Here is an 18,793-nt window from a genome sequence, read left to right as displayed (position 1 = left end):
TTTTATTTACAAGAATATTTTCCTTTAAATTGTATGAATTGTGGCTCTAACGGTATCATTAAAAACGAATCCAGAGTTCCTACCATGTTTTTACGCAACAGTATTCCCATGAAGACAGTTCTTGTGAAGACTGATTTGATGCAAAACAGTGTAACATTAATTAATTTTTAAATTTAAAATTTGATTGTTTTCCCTAACCTGCCCTGATCAGTGGTTCAGTTTATAATCTATCAGTCATTTGGCAAGAAAAAAACATTTCATTTGTTCTCAATGCTGGTTGTCCAATTGAAAGATTGAGATTTTCTTGTGTCAAGCATTCTCTCTTTAAATCAGAAAACTCAAAATAAGGGTATTATTTTTGTGATAACTTCAATTTGCTGGTCCACTGAAGTTAGAAAACAGAATACAAATGTTATCCTGTTGGGTGTAACTGGTGTAGTGGCATAAGGAGATTTTTCAGGAGGTAAAACACTTTTCAGGTATAAAGGTCACTGCCCTATTTCGAAGTCATTGAAAAGACCAAAACTCATCTCCTAAAGGGATTAGCTTTTTTGCCTTCGCTTGCTATTATTGTTCTGACTTTACTTTCTTTTTTGAAATGCTCCTTGTGTACTCGCATTAGGATTTTAAATCATTGGAGGAAAATCTGTTTGTGTGGATTAAATGAAATCAACAGAATCCATGAAGTGGTGTATAATTATCTCAAAAAAAAAAAAAAAGAGTAGAATTAGCAGCATAGTAGATAGACCCGTTAAGCTGAATTTTAAAGTGTAACAGGCAAAATGCAAAGACCACAATTTTGGTTACTACTTAATGTAGAGTAAGGGTTTGCACTGTTGTACAAGTTACATCAAGTCAAAGACTGACCATCACATATATGCCATATGGAAAGGATTGAGTCCATCAAGTCTTTGAAACTGTGCAATCTTTATAAATATGTAATTAATGCCATAAAGCACATCTTCAAATTTAAAAATTAGTCCAAGGACAAGGAGTAGGAAAGGGAGATACGCTATAACATTAATATTTCTGTCCTCAAGAGTTTAAAACCTAAGAACGACCAGTGCCTTAGTCCACTTGTGTTGTTTTAATAGAATGCCTGAGATGGAGAGACTTATACGAACAAAACTTTCTTGTCTCATAGTTCTGGAGGCTGGGAAGTCCAAGATCAAGGCAACAGTGGGTTTGGTAGTCTGGTGAGGGCTGCATCCTCTAGAGGGGAGGAACACTATGTCCTCACATGGCAGAAGAGTAGAAGAGCAAGCTAGTTGAATGCTGCATAAAACCTTTTTTATAAGTGTCTTAATACCATTGACAAGGGAGCAGCCCTCATGGCCTAATCACCTCTTGAAGGCTCCACCTGTTAACTCTACCACATTGACAGCACCTAAATTTTGGAGGAGACACATTCAAATGATAGCTAACCAGATACTCACAAAAGGGAAATTTGTCCATCAAATCCATATAGACACATGTCTTCCTGTCTCCTAACTTCATGGGAATTTTGTTTCCTACAGAAACCCTTGGTCCAAAAACTGCATTGTTGATATCCTAAGTGGTAATCTGATTTGATGACATTATATATTCCACCTGTAGTTTACCCTGAATGAACCATTACCTGTCCCAAGCTTAGCCTGGCTGCAGTCATCAGGGATGCCTTTTATTTATATATGTCTAACTTCCCTCAAATGCAGATCCTTCAAATATCAAGATGATTGTACCAACATTCAAATTAAGGCTATTTTAAATTCTGATTAGGCATCTTGACAAGCATATGAGTTGAAGCCTCAGTTATAATAGCTTATTTTGTATCTATTCAAAGCTTACTGTGTACCCTAGAACAATGACCTCTTATCACTTAATTCAACTCTGATGCTTCCATTTTTATCTTCTTGTACCAATATACTTGCCCAATATACTGCCTGGATCTGGATCATACTGCCCCTGCCTGGATCATAGGAGGGGCTTAAGACATTTTGATGAGTGAATAAATGAATGAATGAATAAAGGACATTAGGGACCATAGAGGGAGAGGTGAAGCAAGAAGGAAATGATCTAAATACAGTACAGGGGCAGAAGTGGAAGTTTGGAGAAGTTCTCAACAAGAATCCTAGGAAGTTGTCACATATACCCAGGAAGCCTCAACTTTGATTATATTCATGAGTTCAAATAATGATTGCATTGGTCTGTGAAATGCTGTTTTCAAAATTACAACCTTTGAAAAGTGACAAAATCTTGGGTTTGGAGAGAAGACCTAATATATCCTTAGCAACTAGCAGCTACTGAAAATCAGGACCTGGGATTTTGAAAACTGAATGGAAAGGAACTCGCATGATAAAATATGCTTCTTAGTTCAGGCTGCTGTAACTAAGTACCATAGGCTAGGTGGTTTATAAACAACAGAAATTTATTTCTCGGCCAGGTGCAGTGGCTCATGCCTGTAATCCCAGCACTTTGAGAGGCTAAGGCGGGCGGATCACATGAGGTTGAGAGTTCGAGACCAGCCTGACTGCCATGGAGAAACCCCGTCTCTACTAAAAATACAAAAAATTAGCCAGGCATGGTTGCACATACCTGTAATCTCAGCTACTCGGGAGGCTGAGGTAGGAGAATCGCTTGAACCTGGGAGGCGGAGGTTGCGGTGAGACAAGATTGTGCCATTGCACTCCAGCCCTGGGCAACAAGAGCGAAACTCCATCTCAAAAAAAAAAAAAATTATTTCTTACAGTTCTGGAGGCTGGAAATCCAAAATCAGGATGCCAGCATGGTGAAGATCTGGTGAGGGCTCTCCTCTGGGTTGCAGACTGCTGACTTCTCATAGTATCCTCACATGGTGGAAAGAGAGCAAGCTCTCCCACCTCTTCCTGTCAGGGCACCAATCCCATTCATGAAGGCTCCTCCCTCATGATCTAATTACCTCCCGAAAGCCTAGCTTTCTAATACCCATCACACTGAGGCTTAGAATTTCAACATTATAACTCAGTTAATTATCTCAAATCTAATGTTCGTAAATTTATTCTCACCACCTCTGTCCGTGGGTCATTGAGTTCCCATGTATGGTGGTGCAGAGGCAGCTGCCAGTGCAGCCATCAGTGGGCTTCTCCACTGGGTGCACTCTGGGGGCAAAAGCAGGGATTTGGGGGAAATTGCACCTCCATCACCTGTCCTGGGAGATGAGACTTTCTTTTTTAATTAAAATTGTTCATGGGAAACTATGCACCAGTCAGTGGATACCTGTGCGTTTCCTTGTAGGTGGGCTTTGATAAAGAGCCAAATATTAATAACTCTAGGAATTGCCTGGAGTTACTAAGAATCATCAGGATCATTAACTACAACTTGATTAAAGAGGAACCTTTTGACAAGTAGGAACTGCAGCTACTTTCTTTGTTTCTCAGTTCCCAAAAACATTTCATGGGTGTTTCTTAACAGGTTCATTATTACTGTTTATTCTATTTTTTAGAAGACAGTGATACCTTGATTTTTGTGTTACTAAGAACTCCTTTAAAAAATATGTTGTCACTCATAGTTGATTTTTGAATTCCTGAGCTTGGACAAAGAACATATGGCCATTCATAAAAAGGCATATCTGGCTACAAATGGGCAGATTTTGGCATAAGGACCTTTACATGGGCCTGACTACAAACACATTCTGCTTCTTGAATAATGACAGGGCTTTAAAGAAATCCCAGTCCCTCTAAATGATGCAGGCAGATAACTTAACAAAATCAAATGGGAAAAAATCAAATGGCTGGGCTGAAATAAGTATAATTTTCTCATTTTTCCTGATTAGAATTTTATTTATTAAAGAACTGCTGAAGATAAATAGTCGTGATATTTTGACCTTTTGATAAAGGAAGCAATAAAAAAGAGGACAGGAGGGAAGTGACATTTGATGTCAGTTCCCGGAAGAAGTGCATGTGTAGACCCAGCATAATATTTGCAGGTTCATTGATTATTTTTCAGACCTTTTACAGATTTGCAGTAATAGTACATCATTACACAAAGGGCGCATCATGCATATTTTTTTTTATATGTAGCATTTTAGGGGTTGCTCACGAAACTTCACACATTTCTCTTTTAGCTATAGTCTACAATAAACCAAGTAACTTTTTTTCTTTTCCATTTTGAACTGAATGCAAGTAAGCTGGCCAACCGCAAGATGGGACACATTTTTACAAAAGAAGCCAGATGTCACCCAGATTCCACAGAGAAATCTGTGAATCATGGAGGGTTTCTATCAAAAAGAACTATGATTAAGGACACCACCAATTTTATCCTCTCATTTCCATTCTAGTTCTTCTATTAGTTCTGAAATAATTTTGAAAAATGGAGGGAAAGCAAAGAAGAATATTACCAGAACCTTCCAGTACCAATATGCTAGAAAAATATGCTTTAATGTCTTTAGGATGCACGTGTATTTAATAGTTGAACTACTGACAATGGTATGGTAACTTACCTTTCTTTCCCCTTCTCAAACTCTCTCTCTCCCAACAGTTTGTGGCTCATCCCAACTGCCAGCAGCAGCTCTTGACAATCTGGTATGAGAACCTCTCAGGCCTAAGGGAGCAGACCATAGCGATCAAGTGTCTCGTTGTGCTGGTCGTGGCCCTGGGCCTTCCATTCCTTGCTATCGGCTACTGGATTGCACCTTGCAGCAGGGTACTCGCTTTCTACATCTATTTCCTCTCTAGTGGTGTACTGTGTCTCTTTAGGATAAAAAAAGAAAAAGCTTCATGCTTAAGACTCTTATCAGTTTTACCCTGAATGTTAATTGACTCAAGAACACAAATTCTCTTTTTTAATTACTGGATCAATTCAAATAAGGGATGAAAAAGGATTCGGTACCAGTGGGATAGATCACATTTGCAGGCATACAGTACTTAGGCTCTTTTCAGATAAAATCCTCATGGTAGACAGAGAAGGAAAAGGTGCTTGAATGAAGTAGCACTTGTACTGATTTTATTGACAGCTTAATAAGTAGAGTGTCAGCTGGGTTGGCCTGTGAACAGACCGGGGAATGGAGAGGACTACAGCAGTAGTACCAAGAAGCAGTTACACTGGGAACTAGAAGGGCAACCCATTTGGACCTGTCAGAAGAAATCCAAGGTTGAGTGTGTGAAGCACAGTTGAGAACAGTGGTGGTATCCAAAGTCTTCAAGAAAATTCATGTCAGGTTCCCCTAGCCCTGTGTTAATTCAGACAGTTCTTAAAAATGTAGGATTTAGGTTCAGGGATTTTAAGTTTTTTAAGATTGTTTATTGTTTTTGCTTGGATCATTTTGGTTAGTACCTTTATTCTCCTCTCAACTTTCCAATGTAAAATCAGTTTAGTTGTGCCCAAGAGATCCCCTAGCAAGATGCGGAAAGGAATACTATTCATGCCAGTTATGGGCACTGCCAGAGAGAAGGAGCTGCGCTGAGATCCTTTAATCCTGTTTTTACATTCTGAAATTTGGTTTTGTTTAAATCAGAGGTAGTTTCAAGGCAAAATGAGTCAAGGGCACTTACAAGTGATCCTGGAAATCTGTCATCTCTCTGGCTCAGCAATCTACCCCAGCAGAGTTCTGCTCTGCAAACACCATATACGTGTGAGAACGTTCATCCATCTCACTTCATCATTGAGTTGCCCATGCACGTGAAGGCAGAACGTTTGTCATTTTGATCGTATTTGATGACTCAGCCAAGTTCTTTTGTTACATGTCATGGAAAATTACTTTAAGATTCTTCAAATACGTAAACACTAAAGATGAAAAACTATAAATAATATGAGAGGGCATGCAATAAAACGAAAATCATATCTTACCCAAATAATTTTCCTTTCTGAAGGAAATGAGTTGGAATGTTCGGGTTTAGAAGTGTTTGTCTCTTAGGGGAACTTAATCAGTTAAAACATTCCATCAGGTTTGAAGTAACCATCTTGGAGTCCACTTCTTTTCTCCCTACACTTTTACAAGTACAACTAACAGTGTGGCGTGGTCTGCAGAGAAGGGAAACATGGAAGTTAAGCCATTCCCAGAGCCCATGTTTAGAGCTGCCGTATACCACGTATCTTATGACAAAAAGGCAACATAGTAAGAATTTTCCATGTATATCGCATTTTTGAGATTTGCATTCTGCTTTCTTTTCATGTTATTTAAAGTTCTAAGAGATTGACCTTTAGGAGAAACAGGCTTGATAATTCCCAAGAAATTTCTATGTGCTATGGATAAGCTACCCCCAAACGTGCCCTTTTTGCAACTGTGTAACAAAGTGATATGTAAATGTGTTGTTTATTTTTCTGTGTCTGACATGGAAAATGTGACTTTTGTGTGCATTCATGTTCAATCCCAAAAATACCTGCCATCTCTTTCATCATTTATTGACATCACATTAAGGTTCTAGACCTACAAAAACATTTGTTCGGAGTTACAGTCCTTTAAATGTGAACCTCAGTACTTTATAAGGTCACAGACGGAGTTAAAAAGCAGGGTCTGAGAGTGTAGAAAGGAACATACTTGATGAATCTACCAAATGTACCTAATTCTTAGACTATGGAGGCCCTTGGGACAGGAGGAATTGTTTTTCATTTTCACAGGAACATGGGACTTTTAAGGACATTATATCATAGGGGATTTTAAAGGAGTCACCTTAAAATAATTATAAACTGAACTTTGGAAGTCCTTTTGTACCATTTACATGATTATCCAAGTCAGAGATTACTTTCAATTAAGTTAACCTACTTAGAGGTTTTAATTATTGTGTATCTCCCTCTTCTTATTAAGGCAGTAACAGATGCAATATTCATCTTAGTTCTAATATTTTCTGCCTTTTTTTAATAGCATACCAGGTATAACTTGATTTTGGAATATTTAGAAATGAGAACTAAAATTTACTTCTGTAGTAGTAATTTTTTTAATCTTCAAAGGGTTTTTAATGTCTTATATGAGTCTATGAGAACCTCATAACATCTCAGTTACAAAGCAATAAAGAATTACACAATACAAAGTTGAAGTTTCTTTTTCTAGACCCTAAAAATCTGGACTTTGCATATTCTTTTGTGTAAAAATAAAAGCAAGAACCGGTATAGGCCCTGTGATTTCCAGAAGTGCATCTATGAATTCAGTCTACCGTAAGACAAATTGGACATTTAGGAACAATGAATTTTGAAGACTTATTAAATTATTTTTGAAGGAAGCATCCCCCTTTAAAAGAATATTTTTCATAATGTAGAGCTTTTTGGAAACAGAAGCAGAATTATGAGTGTTCTCCTTTCATCAATTTTTTTTTTTAATCCTATATTGTAATCTCCACAAGTGAAAGCCAGATTTTCTGAAGCAAACTTTTCCTCTTTGTCTTGTTGCAGCTGGGGAAAATTCTGCGAAGCCCTTTTATGAAGTTTGTAGCACACGCAGCTTCTTTCATCATCTTCCTGGGCCTGCTTGTGTTCAATGCCTCAGACAGGTTTGAAGGCATCACCACGCTGCCCAATATCACGGTTATTGACTATCCCAAACAGATCTTCAGGGTGAAAACCACCCAGTTTACATGGACTGAAATGCTAATTATGGTCTGGGTTCTTGGTAAGTCTTTTATTTATTCTACCAAAAAGTAATTATAGAAATAATCGCCATTTTCTATTGAAAAAAAATGTTGTTATGTCTTATATGGTGACAACATCACTATTGCAAGATAAGCTAAATAGCACAATAATCAAATAATTTTCTAGCTAGGTAATGCTAAAAGGTGTCCCCTAACACTAAATAAAATTTTTTATGTATAACACGACCCTAATTACAAATATACCATGTTTCAGAAATCTAATTTCAATTATTGAACAAGATGTAAGTTTTAAAATGTGACTCACTGTGATCAATTATTTAATTGAAATACTTGTGAAATAACCCAATGACTATCAACTGATGACAAATACTTTCTTTGTTGTTTAGTGCCAGAGATTTTAGGAGAGTTTTCATTTTCAGAATGTTTGTTATTAGGTTGAGTGCAAAAGTAACTGTGGCTTTTACTATTTTTAAAATGACAAAAACTTCAGTTACTTTTGTGCCAACCTATTTCATCTTACAATAACCCATTTTGAATAGCTGTGTTAAAATAAGAATTTGAAGTTATGTGAGGAAAAGAATTTGTTGTGCTCTCTGCTAAGAAATGGAGATTGGAACCAGGTTGTTTATTTCTGATTAATCTGAAGTCATTTTTGTATCTGTTTTATCCAGTGTGAGTCTTGATGTCTTCTTATTTTCTGAGTTAGTAGGTTAGTTCTTCCTCCCATTCACTCCTGTGGCCTCAGCCTAGGTCAAGTAATTATTTTATACATTTTCTTTTAAGCCATTAACTTTTTAAAAATTCTACAATATTTTCCCTTTATGTAGTCAGGACAATTTGTTAAGTTGTTAAATTGTACTATTTTGTCCTCTTGTCCCAGAATGGCATTTTCTGCTTTCAGTTTCTTCAGAATGTCCTAGGGCCTCTCACTTAAGGGTTTCGTCTTTTTCAAATAATGTTGCTCACTTTTTAGCATGACATGGAAATGAGAAGAGGGGATAAGAGTGTGATATGAGTATTATTGGTAAACCGTTCTTCTTGTTAAAAATCTTGGGGACTTATTTCTCCAATAATCACTACAGTTTGATAACTAACCATTGTGATTATATAGAACATATTTTCTTCCCCAAAAGTCTTATAGGACAACTTGAAGAACCTTCCTTGCTTATTTTCTTTCCTTCTTCCTTCTCCTCACCCCGCTCCACTACCTCCTCTACATCAATAGAGACGTTTCTGGTGCCACATGTAGACTGCTTCTCCAAATTCTAGTGTTGTGGGGTGAATTATTTTCTTAGCAGGAGCTTCTTCCATTTAACTCCGCACAGGGCCTCAGTGACCATACAGTCAGTCAGTCAATGCTTTGTGATGCCTAGTACTGTGCTTGATGTGTAGGGTATTTTAGAGATACCTGTGGCCTGGTGGTGGACACAGTAATGGCTTCTCGGCCTAGCCTGTAAAATCTGACCTGCACCTTCTGTATTTGTTGTGACAGGAATGATGTGGTCTGAGTGTAAAGAGCTCTGGCTGGAAGGACCTAGGGAATACATTTTGCAGTTGTGGAATGTGCTGGACTTTGGGATGCTCTCCATCTTCATTGCTGCTTTCACAGCCAGATTCCTAGCTTTCCTTCAGGCAACAAAGGCACAACAGTATGTGGACAGTTATGTCCAAGAGAGCGACCTCAGTGAAGTGACACTCCCACCAGAGATACAGTATTTCACTTATGGTAAGTTATTAGCTTCAGGGTCTCCTTATGTTTCAGGAAAGGTATTGGAACCACATTTTGGAAGGAAATGCCAATGAGAGTATGTTTAGTATAAGAGGTGTATTGAATATTTATGGACAGTGGAGAAATCATGAACTTTGGAACCTACAAAACTGGATTCATTTCAAGGCTCTGACCCCCTTTACTGTGTAAACTTGTTCAAGTCAACTTGCTTCACTGTGCCTCAGTTTTCATAGCTATAAAAAGACAATGTTACAAAGTGGAAGAAAATTACCTTTAAGCCTATAAAATAATTACTATTGGGAGACTGTCTTAATTAGGGAAAAAATAGTTTGATAAACTGCTTGATGTGAAAGATAAGTCCCCGAGAGCAGGAGATAGATAATAAAAGTTGCCAAACTGCTCTACAGGCAAAGTGAACAGTAATTCAGCAGAGGCAGGAAGTAGGTCCTAAAGTGACCACGAGAATGTAAGCTCTGGAGAACCAGCAGAAATGTTGGGGGAGGATGTTGTCCTGCTCACATGTCATGGAATGGGGTTCATGTCAAATATCTCTATGTTGTGAAGAGCAGTGAGACCTCAGCTGACACCCAGTGTGAAAGAACATTGATGCCTTCCTTCCCCCGTACAAACCAATGGTAAGTAATGTTAGCTTCCCTTCTCTTGAGGCCAAATTGAGGAGCCACAGCTAGCAAATTTGTATATAGTTGTAAAATCTGAAATCTGGAAAAGACTTTAGAAAGTGCTGTCTAATCTTCATCTTACAGGTAGGGGAACTCAGGCACAGAGTTTAACTGTGATCTGGTTGTGAAGAATAATTTTTTTGGGTGTAATTAGGGCACATTGTGATGAGTACAAGTAGCATGTAAACGTTATTGAAGGCTGGACTTCCGCTCCAAAATGTAAGATGTAATTAAGCACCTCTGTTATTCTCAGCAAGCAAAGATTTTTATATACTAAGGAGACTTGTTCAAATGAGCAAATGATCACCATTTGTAATTAAAGAATTAATTTTAGATTGCATTTTATATATCTTGACTATTTCATAACCTATTTATTTAAATTTATTCATGTATATTTAGTGGCTGTTGTCTGGAAGGGATGGATTCAGGCTTCGCTATATTGTTTTGATCAAGTTTTTAACCTTTCTAAGTCTGGTTTCTGCATCTCTAAAAGAGGATAATAATATCAAATCCATAGGATCATTGAAAGCAGTGTTTGACACATATTAGTCAAGAAATGTTAATTTTTTAAACTTTTATTTTATATTCAGAGGGTACATGTGCAGGTTTGTTACCTGAGTATATTGCATGATTCTGAGGTTTGGAGCTAGGAATGGCCTCATTACCCGGGTACTGAGCATATACCTAATAGATGTTTTTCAACCCTTTCCTCCTCCCTCTAGTAGTTTCCAGTTTCATTGCTGCTATGTTTATGTCCATGAATACCCGCTGTTTAGCTTCCACTTATAAGTGAAAACCTGCAGTATTTGGTTTTCTATTCCTGCATTAATTCACTTAGGATAATGGCCTCCAGCTGCATTCATGTTGCTGCAAAGGACATGATTTTTATTCTTTTTTGTAGTTGCATAGTATTCCATGAAGTATATGTACCACATTTTCTTTATCCAATCCACTGTTGATGAGCACCTAGGTTGATTCCGTATCTTAGCTATTGTGAATAGTGTTGCAATGAAGATGCAAGTGCATATGTCTTTTGGTAAAATAATATGTTTTATTTTGGATATATACCCACTAATGGAATCGCTGGGTTGAATGGTAGTTCTATTTTAAGTTCTTTGAGAAATCTTCAAAGTGCTTTCCACAGTGGCTGAACTGATCAATAAATGTTAAGTTTTGTTGTTATTGCAGATGTCTGCAATACATCCATTCTTTTGGGAGTGACTCAGTTTGTACAAAATTAACCACATAATATTTCATTGACCTGACAGGTCTGCGGCAGACTTAATAAGTGACCTTGAAAGGGTTTTTAGGGGTCCTCATTCTGAATCTGTATCCAAAATTCTTTTACTTCAGTGGCATTTTACATTTTTCAGGGACAAGTTATATTGCTGAGATATCATATTGTCAGCACCATTGTGATTCAGTGACATTCTCACTCCTCGAAATATTTTATTTGCATAAACTATTGGATGAACTAATTTTCCCACAAAATATGGGAAAGAAGTTACACTCCAGCTGTGCCTATAGGATGACAAAATAACTGGTCAATAAATTTAATAACTGAAGGGACAAATCAGTCAAGTCAGTTGTTTTGTCATCCTGGAAACAGTCTGTGTCTAATGAAGTGTTTTAACCTCTTCACGTTTTGTATTTTATTCTGTTTCTGCTCAATGTGAAGTCAGCTTAGTATCTTTATAATAGTGTACCCTCCATTGAAAGTAATATAGAGTTTACGTTTCTGGTTGAAGATGAAAATAATCCCTGGACAGTTAATTAAATCTAGAGTAGTTTCAACTGAGATGGTAACCACCTACCTACAAGATAGATCCTATTTAAGGTATTTGCTTTGCATAGTTGACAATGAATAGAAAGCTCCATTTTTAATCTCTTTCTCTCTTTTTTTCTAGCTAGAGATAAATGGCTCCCTTCTGACCCTCAGATTATATCTGAAGGCCTTTATGCCATAGCTGTTGTGCTCAGCTTCTCTCGGATTGCATACATCCTCCCTGCAAATGAGAGCTTTGGCCCCCTGCAGATCTCTCTTGGAAGGACTGTAAAGGACATATTCAAGTTCATGGTCCTCTTTATTATGGTGTTTTTTGCCTTTATGATTGGCATGTTCATACTTTATTCTTACTACCTTGGGGCTAAAGTAAATGCTGCTTTTACCACGTAAGTAAAACATCTTTTATAAAGGAAAGAGAAATTCTAACCAATCTACAGAAAACAAAGGAAAAATTTCTGTGATTGTAATAAAGATGTTTTTAAGCACAGAAAATAATCCATCAAAAACAGTTAGTGCTTGTGTGTGATTACATTGCTCTGAAGGCTCATCTCTGAGCTTAGTGAGAGTTTGACCACAGAATGGGTCAGAATTTGGAAAAACCCTAGACAAAACTGGCTATATTAAGAAAACAGGATAACAGATTTATAATACTGGGTGTCTCTTGCATTATGTATAACATTAAAATTAGTTTCATCATTTTATAGCCAATACTCTTCTTTCAAAAAGGAAGCATCAGCTTTTATTTTAATATATTCATTGATCAGTACAGGGAGTCGAGTAAGAGGAAATTATAGCTAAACATTTTATAGCCCACTATCATGATAATACCGGTTTCTTCCTTTGGCCATACTGGTTTCTGCACTGGAGACTCACCTCTTCCATGAAGTCTTCCTTGATCAAGTTTCCTTAGTCATTTTCCCTTTAAGTTCCTTCAGCATGGAGACACCCAGATTGCGAGATCTGTTCTCACCCGGTGGTGTTCGGTTGTAATGGACATAGGGCCTCTGCTGTGTACTGCAGTTCTTCCAGGTGGGGAGGTCATAAACCCTTCCTGCTCTGCCTTTGTTCCCAGTAATGCCACTACTGGAAACAAACTATACACTCAGTAAGTACTCTATAGACCACAGTAGAATATCAAGCCCTTGTAGACATCTCAATTGTTCTAAAATGAATTTTTTAATAGTTAATATAGAACAGGTCTTGGAGGTGAAAGAGATTTGAAACTCGCTTTATTGTAATGAAGAAAAAAACCTGTTTTGAACCCAGCAGGGAAATGACAAAGAGATCTTGCACACAGTGTGACCCCTGCCCCCATTTTCCTTTTAACTCTATGGTAACTCATTTTATACATTCTATTTTCTTCAGTGTTTTTTCTAGGGATGTGACCATACAATGTAATAGAAAGGACACAGGCTGAAAATCATGCAGACCTGGATTTGAATGCAGTCTCTGCTGTTTTCTAGCTGTGGCTTTTGGTTAAGTTCCTGAACATTTCTCAGTGTCAGTTTCCTTATTTTTAAAATAAGCACAATAAAGTTTAAATAAGGTCATTGTGACAATTATGTAAGGTGAGTTATATAAAGCCTCTTGCCCACAGTAGGAGCTCAGAACTGCCAGTGTCCTTTCCTTTTTTACTATCCCCCTCTTCCCACACATGCACTCCATATAGATTTGAAGAGAAGCGAGGGGCAGCAAGGTTTGCAAAGGAGCAAGAGGAAGGTGCAGGAGAATTTTGTGACACAGTCAAATAAATGGCAGGAACAAAAAGGTTATGGTTTTTCTTACTCTCCTGTCAGCATCTATGCCATAACATCACACAGCCAAATGTTTCGTAATAGAGAGTAACTATACAGGAATAGAGTTCTATTCAGCCCTCCATCCTCAGGGTGTAGCAAAATTTCTAGAACATAATAGATGCTCTGTTAATATTTGTTTTATGAGTGAATGAATAAACTAGTACTAAAACCTACAAATCTATAAAATTCGTTGTTATTTAGGATGTTATAACAAACTTAAAACGTACTTTTTCACAAATCTTTCTCTGAGAAAGAAAAAGACTTACTTTTGAAGGTGTAATGGAATTTTATGTGTGTAAATCTTTAATTTAATTATTATTAATTTAGTTCACCAGTGATTACAATTTGGTTCTGTGACAAAACCACCCAAATACATGTTGCCAAATATCATTTAATTAAGGGACAAAACTAGGTAATTAGTCTGGTGAGGGTCTAAGTGCTATTTGTTGTGGTAGAAGAATCGGGAAGTACATTATATAAATTAAGGGAAAAGAACAGGAGTCTTTCGTTCTGTTGCCTCCTCTTCATTTCCAGTTAAGTATTTCTAGGTAGGTAATATATTCCTGTGATAAAAAATTTAAATAGAGAGGCGTCTACAGGGAAATGCCTGTCCTTCTCCCTACCCTTGGCACAGTCTCTTACTTCTCCTTAGTTCCCAGAGGCAATGGTTACTTTTGAATATTTTCAGAGATATTTTTTATATAAAAAAGAATATAAGTATTTGTATGCCTTTCTTTTTTATTTAAATTATAGAATATTTCACACTTCCTATATCTTATTTTTTCATTTAGTATATCTTTGATATAATTTTATATAAACACACAAAGCTCGATCTGTCTCATTTTCCCACAGTGGCTGCATAGCATTCCATCATATGGATATACCAGAATTATTTAGCCTGTCCCCTATTGATGGGTATTTAGATTACTTTCATTCTTCCCTACTGCAAATGATGCTGCAAGGAATATGTTTTTACATACTTTTAAAAAATTGGTTATATAATTTTAATCCCAACCCTGTTCTACTACAGAAAACCTGATTTAAATTTCTAAGTCACATACAAAATCAAACAGCAAATTCCCCTTTTTGTAGGAGAAAGGAATGGTTATTGTGACTTGACTTCAGCTTTCTCCTGTGGAGTTCAGAGAATTTTCACTTGATGATAACTTCAGAAAAGCTAGGCATTGGCACCGTTTAATCACCAGTTCCTGAAAACCTGAGAGAATAATTTTTCTATGAAATGTCATAACAGAGTGGTTATACTCTTGGAGTATATTATGGTGGCATTTTACACCTGTACAGTAATTAGACCCTAACTTGTTTTTTACTTTTCACTCTTAGATATTGAAAACTGTTAACTTACTTACTTTTTACCTTATTTTTTCAACAGTGTAGAAGAAAGTTTCAAGACTTTATTTTGGTCAATATTTGGGTTGTCTGAAGTGACTTCTGTTGTGCTCAAATATGATCACAAATTCATAGAAAATATTGGATACGTTCTTTATGGAATATACAACGTAACTATGGTGGTCGTTTTACTCAACATGCTAATTGCTATGATTAATAGCTCATATCAAGAAATTGAGGTAAATCTGTTTTCTATCCATAGTGTCTATCCTTGTCATCCTATTCTGATAGTATACATCTGCTTCTGTACCCTATGGCTGAGCTCCAGCTCATGTAACAAAGAGGCTCATATCCACACAGAGCCTGGGCCTTTCCCTGTGTTTTCTACCTGGATAGATAGCTATCCACATTCTGGTGTCTTCTAGGTGCACAGCAGGGTTCCCCATGAATTTATTGCTGCTCTGCCTTCTCTCAGGGTATACTTCAGAAGTTTTGAAATAAGTGGCTAGAAAAAGTATTGGCCCTAAGGAAATTACTCTCTTTTCAATTAGCCAGCCCACCATTCTACCTGGTAGAATGACCAGATGTTTGGCAAACACTAATGGTGTTCTTTATCCAGTCAAAATTTTGAGTATTCTAGAAATCTCTTGATTCTTGGTTTTGGATTGGGCTGGGTTTGGTACCTCTCTTCACTGTTGTATATATGTTTTCTTATGTCCTTCACTTTAGTGTTCAGTGTCTTTTTAGTGCTTTGTGGTTTGTTAACTCCACCAAATCTCTATGTATGTTTTAGAAACTCATAATATATAGTGTCCTCAAAGTAGAAGTTTTGGTCCTAATGGCCTTCTAGGCTGTGTGAACTGAGAGAGGCAGCTTCCTCCTAGTACGAACCCCCTTCCCTTCATTTCTCCTATCAGTTAGGGTGGTTATCTCCATCACTGTGGGCAGCACAGAGAATGAAAGGAAATGTAAGACAGGATCAGGCTACTCAGGGGCTTATGTGACATTTGGGGACATATGGTAAACACAGAAATACCAAAAAGCAATTCATCTGAGAATCATTTTTTCCCCTTGCCCTTGAAATATAATATGCTGTGTCTACAGCCTGGCTCGGATAGGTATAGGTGAGGAAGGAGGATGGGAAATAGGCAACTATTGTCAAACATGCAGAATTGACTGGGTGGGGGACAGAGGGAGGAATTAATCTTTTTATCCTTCCTTGGCACTCTATTTTTCTTGTCTTTTTGCCTTGTTTTTGGATGGTAGACAGGAAGTTCTGGTTAAATTTCAGTGGGTACAGGTAGAGGCATATGAAAGAGAATGAGAATCTTTTATTTGAAAAATGAGAATATTATGTAGGTCTATAGAATATATGTAGATAAATGTGTATAAGTTACCTATGTCAAAAACATAACTTAGATTCATTGTAAAAAACCTATTAGCATCAGTTACTAGAATATTTAGCTTTTAAAATTAGGTTTTTTCTGTTTTGTGACACAGGATGACAGCGATGTAGAATGGAAGTTTGCTCGTTCAAAACTTTGGTTATCCTATTTTGATGATGGAAAAACATTACCTCCACCCTTCAGTCTAGTTCCTAGTCCAAAATCATTTGTTTATTTCATCATGCGAATCATTAACTTCCCCAAATGCAGAAGGAGAAGGCTTCAGAAGGATATAGAAATGGGAATGGGTAACTCAAAGTCCAGGGTAGGTATCGAAAACTTACCAAGACCTTAAAATAAATGTTCTGTCTCTTTTTTTTCTTGTCTTTTGATGTTTGTTCAATAATTTTTATGTGTGAACTTAGAAGATGTCAAAAGTAACTGTCTAGTCCACAGTCTTTCATAGACTAATACTAAATATTTTCATGATGTTTCAAGAAGTCACTGAGTCAAGGCCCTGTTTTGATCAGAACATCATATAAACTGCCAGATTGTAAACAAACAAAAAAGCCTTTAACTTGTTAAAAGTAACCAGAAAAGTTACTGTTAGAAAACACTTTGTTTTTGTGTGTTCTGTGCTTCTCAACTGTTATTCTGAAGTTACATAGTTTAAACTTCCAGCCTTCCTCTTGGTGTATGTATAGTTCACCACCACCATATTCTCCTTTTTTGTAGAAACTTTTTATTTGGCTAAATAATCTTTTTTCCATTAGTGCCATCAAATAGATACAGGCCCAAGAGCATCCTCAAATAATCATAAGTACTCATTTTATAAATAAGCAAGAAACCCTTGAGTTATCCCAGTTGAGTCATAGTTTAATTTTAACAAAGAAGATAATTTTCATGAGGGTACTTTGTTATCATGAACTAACTTTCAGAGATGGAATTGGTATAGATAGAAGGATGTGAGCAAACCTAAATAATAGGGAATGAGGCAGACAGGAACAAAGTTATGAAGTATAACTTTTTCTAAAATTGTGCAAATGGTCTGTAGCTATAACATCCTAAAAGCCCACAAGATATCAATGTTATCTCCATAAAGCATATGCCTTCCTGAGTGAAGGTAGATATTTTTTCTCAGTTGAAACTGGGAGAAAAAGCTAAGATTAGTGCAATTTGATTTATTGCTTTTTAAAATTGTTTTGAATCTTCAAGAATTGCATTCTTTAAGAAAGTGACCTTTTAAATCTTTTTTTGTTTGACCTGGATATGGGCTCTTAAGGCTATTGGGTTACAAGTCAGCAATTGGTTGCAACAGCCCATAATTTAAAATAATACCTCATGTATGCAGTGAGAAGCAGTATAACACAAAGAAGAGAGCTTCGGCATTAGACCTGGATTTGAATTGTGGCACTTGTGGCTTATTAGCAAGGAACATGGATAAATCACTTCACAACTCTGAGCCTTAATTGTCCACCAATTGTAGACAATTGTCTAACTCTGTAGAGTTGTTGTGAGGATTATATGAGATCTACAAAGTTCCAGCCTCAACAAATATCAGTGCCCTTCCTCATTCACAGTTTACAAAGTGCTTTGCTGTACATTTGAACCTCATGCAACGCTGTGAGGTAGGTATTATCATTATTCCCATTTTATAGATAAGACAATTGAAGCCATTCAGATAACTTGCTTATGCGAGGTCACATAAACTGACCAGTGTGGGGTAGGTGAAGAATTCAAGTATTTTAGCATCAGATGCCTAGCTCTCTCTGCGGCACCTGGATGCCTCATGCTCAGCACCTGAGTTCACCCTTGGTTACCAGCCCACTTCCTCTCAGCAAGCTGTACCTTCAGCTGTGAGGTAACTGGTCTCTTAAAGGAGTCGGGCTCTAGTTGTCACCCTGGGCAGCTCCTGCTGCTACTGAAATTGACTTTGCTTTGAGGGGTCTTTGTTTTTCTGGGGATTTATTAACTGAGACTTTATTGCAAAAAAGAAGTCTCTCAAATGTGGGAGCTCACAACCCTTGCACTTCACAGAACATACCTTGAATTTTCTTTTTCTAGGCAACAGGTCTCACTGACTTCATTCCTGATATTATCATAATGTAGAAGGGGAAATACTAAACGTTAGGTTGAGAGGAGCACACACAGTAGGCTTGTGGCTACCCAGACCCCTGTAAAGAAAACACAGCCTGTTCACAGGAACAGGAAGGAAGCGTTGCATTTAGGCTGTCGTCTCCTGCCTGTATGGTACCATTGACAGGAAAGAATAGCCTTTCTCAGAGAAGATGCTGGAAATAGAAAGTTGGACACTGATCTCTCAGGAAGCTTGCTCCTCGACTTTCCACTCTTCCCGTATCTGGTTAAAAACTGCCACAATAAATAAATAAATTTTTGATTTTATTTTTTAAATTTTGCATACAGACGTTTACATCTCTTTAATATTACTCATATTCATAGATACTCTTCATGTATTGAATGTAGCAGAAATTTGGAGAAATTATATTTTTCTATTTCTCTTTTTTAGAAGAG

At 37.1% G+C, this 18,793-nt stretch overlaps 1 protein-coding gene across 1 annotated transcript in view; it reads left to right on the top strand.

Annotated features, from left to right (window-relative positions):
- The window catches only part of TRPC3 (transient receptor potential cation channel subfamily C member 3), a 72,895-nt gene that overhangs the window by 32,565 nt on the left and 21,537 nt on the right, over positions 1-18,793 (top strand). Inside the window, exons 4-9 of the mRNA XM_002808420.4 lie at positions 4,495-4,659; positions 7,342-7,558; positions 9,031-9,264; positions 11,855-12,119; positions 14,920-15,115; positions 16,377-16,586. Of these exons, the coding sequence (XP_002808466.2) occupies positions 4,495-4,659; positions 7,342-7,558; positions 9,031-9,264; positions 11,855-12,119; positions 14,920-15,115; positions 16,377-16,586 (1,287 nt within the window). The remainder of the gene's footprint in view (positions 1-4,494; positions 4,660-7,341; positions 7,559-9,030; positions 9,265-11,854; positions 12,120-14,919; positions 15,116-16,376; positions 16,587-18,793) is intronic.

The sequence above is a fragment of the Macaca mulatta genome, chromosome 5, assembly GCF_049350105.2.
Source record: "Macaca mulatta isolate MMU2019108-1 chromosome 5, T2T-MMU8v2.0, whole genome shotgun sequence".
Classification (NCBI taxonomy): domain Eukaryota; kingdom Metazoa; phylum Chordata; class Mammalia; order Primates; family Cercopithecidae; genus Macaca; species Macaca mulatta.
The sequence above is the reverse complement of the archived record's forward strand: the minus strand, read 5'-3'. Positions and strand labels throughout refer to the sequence as shown.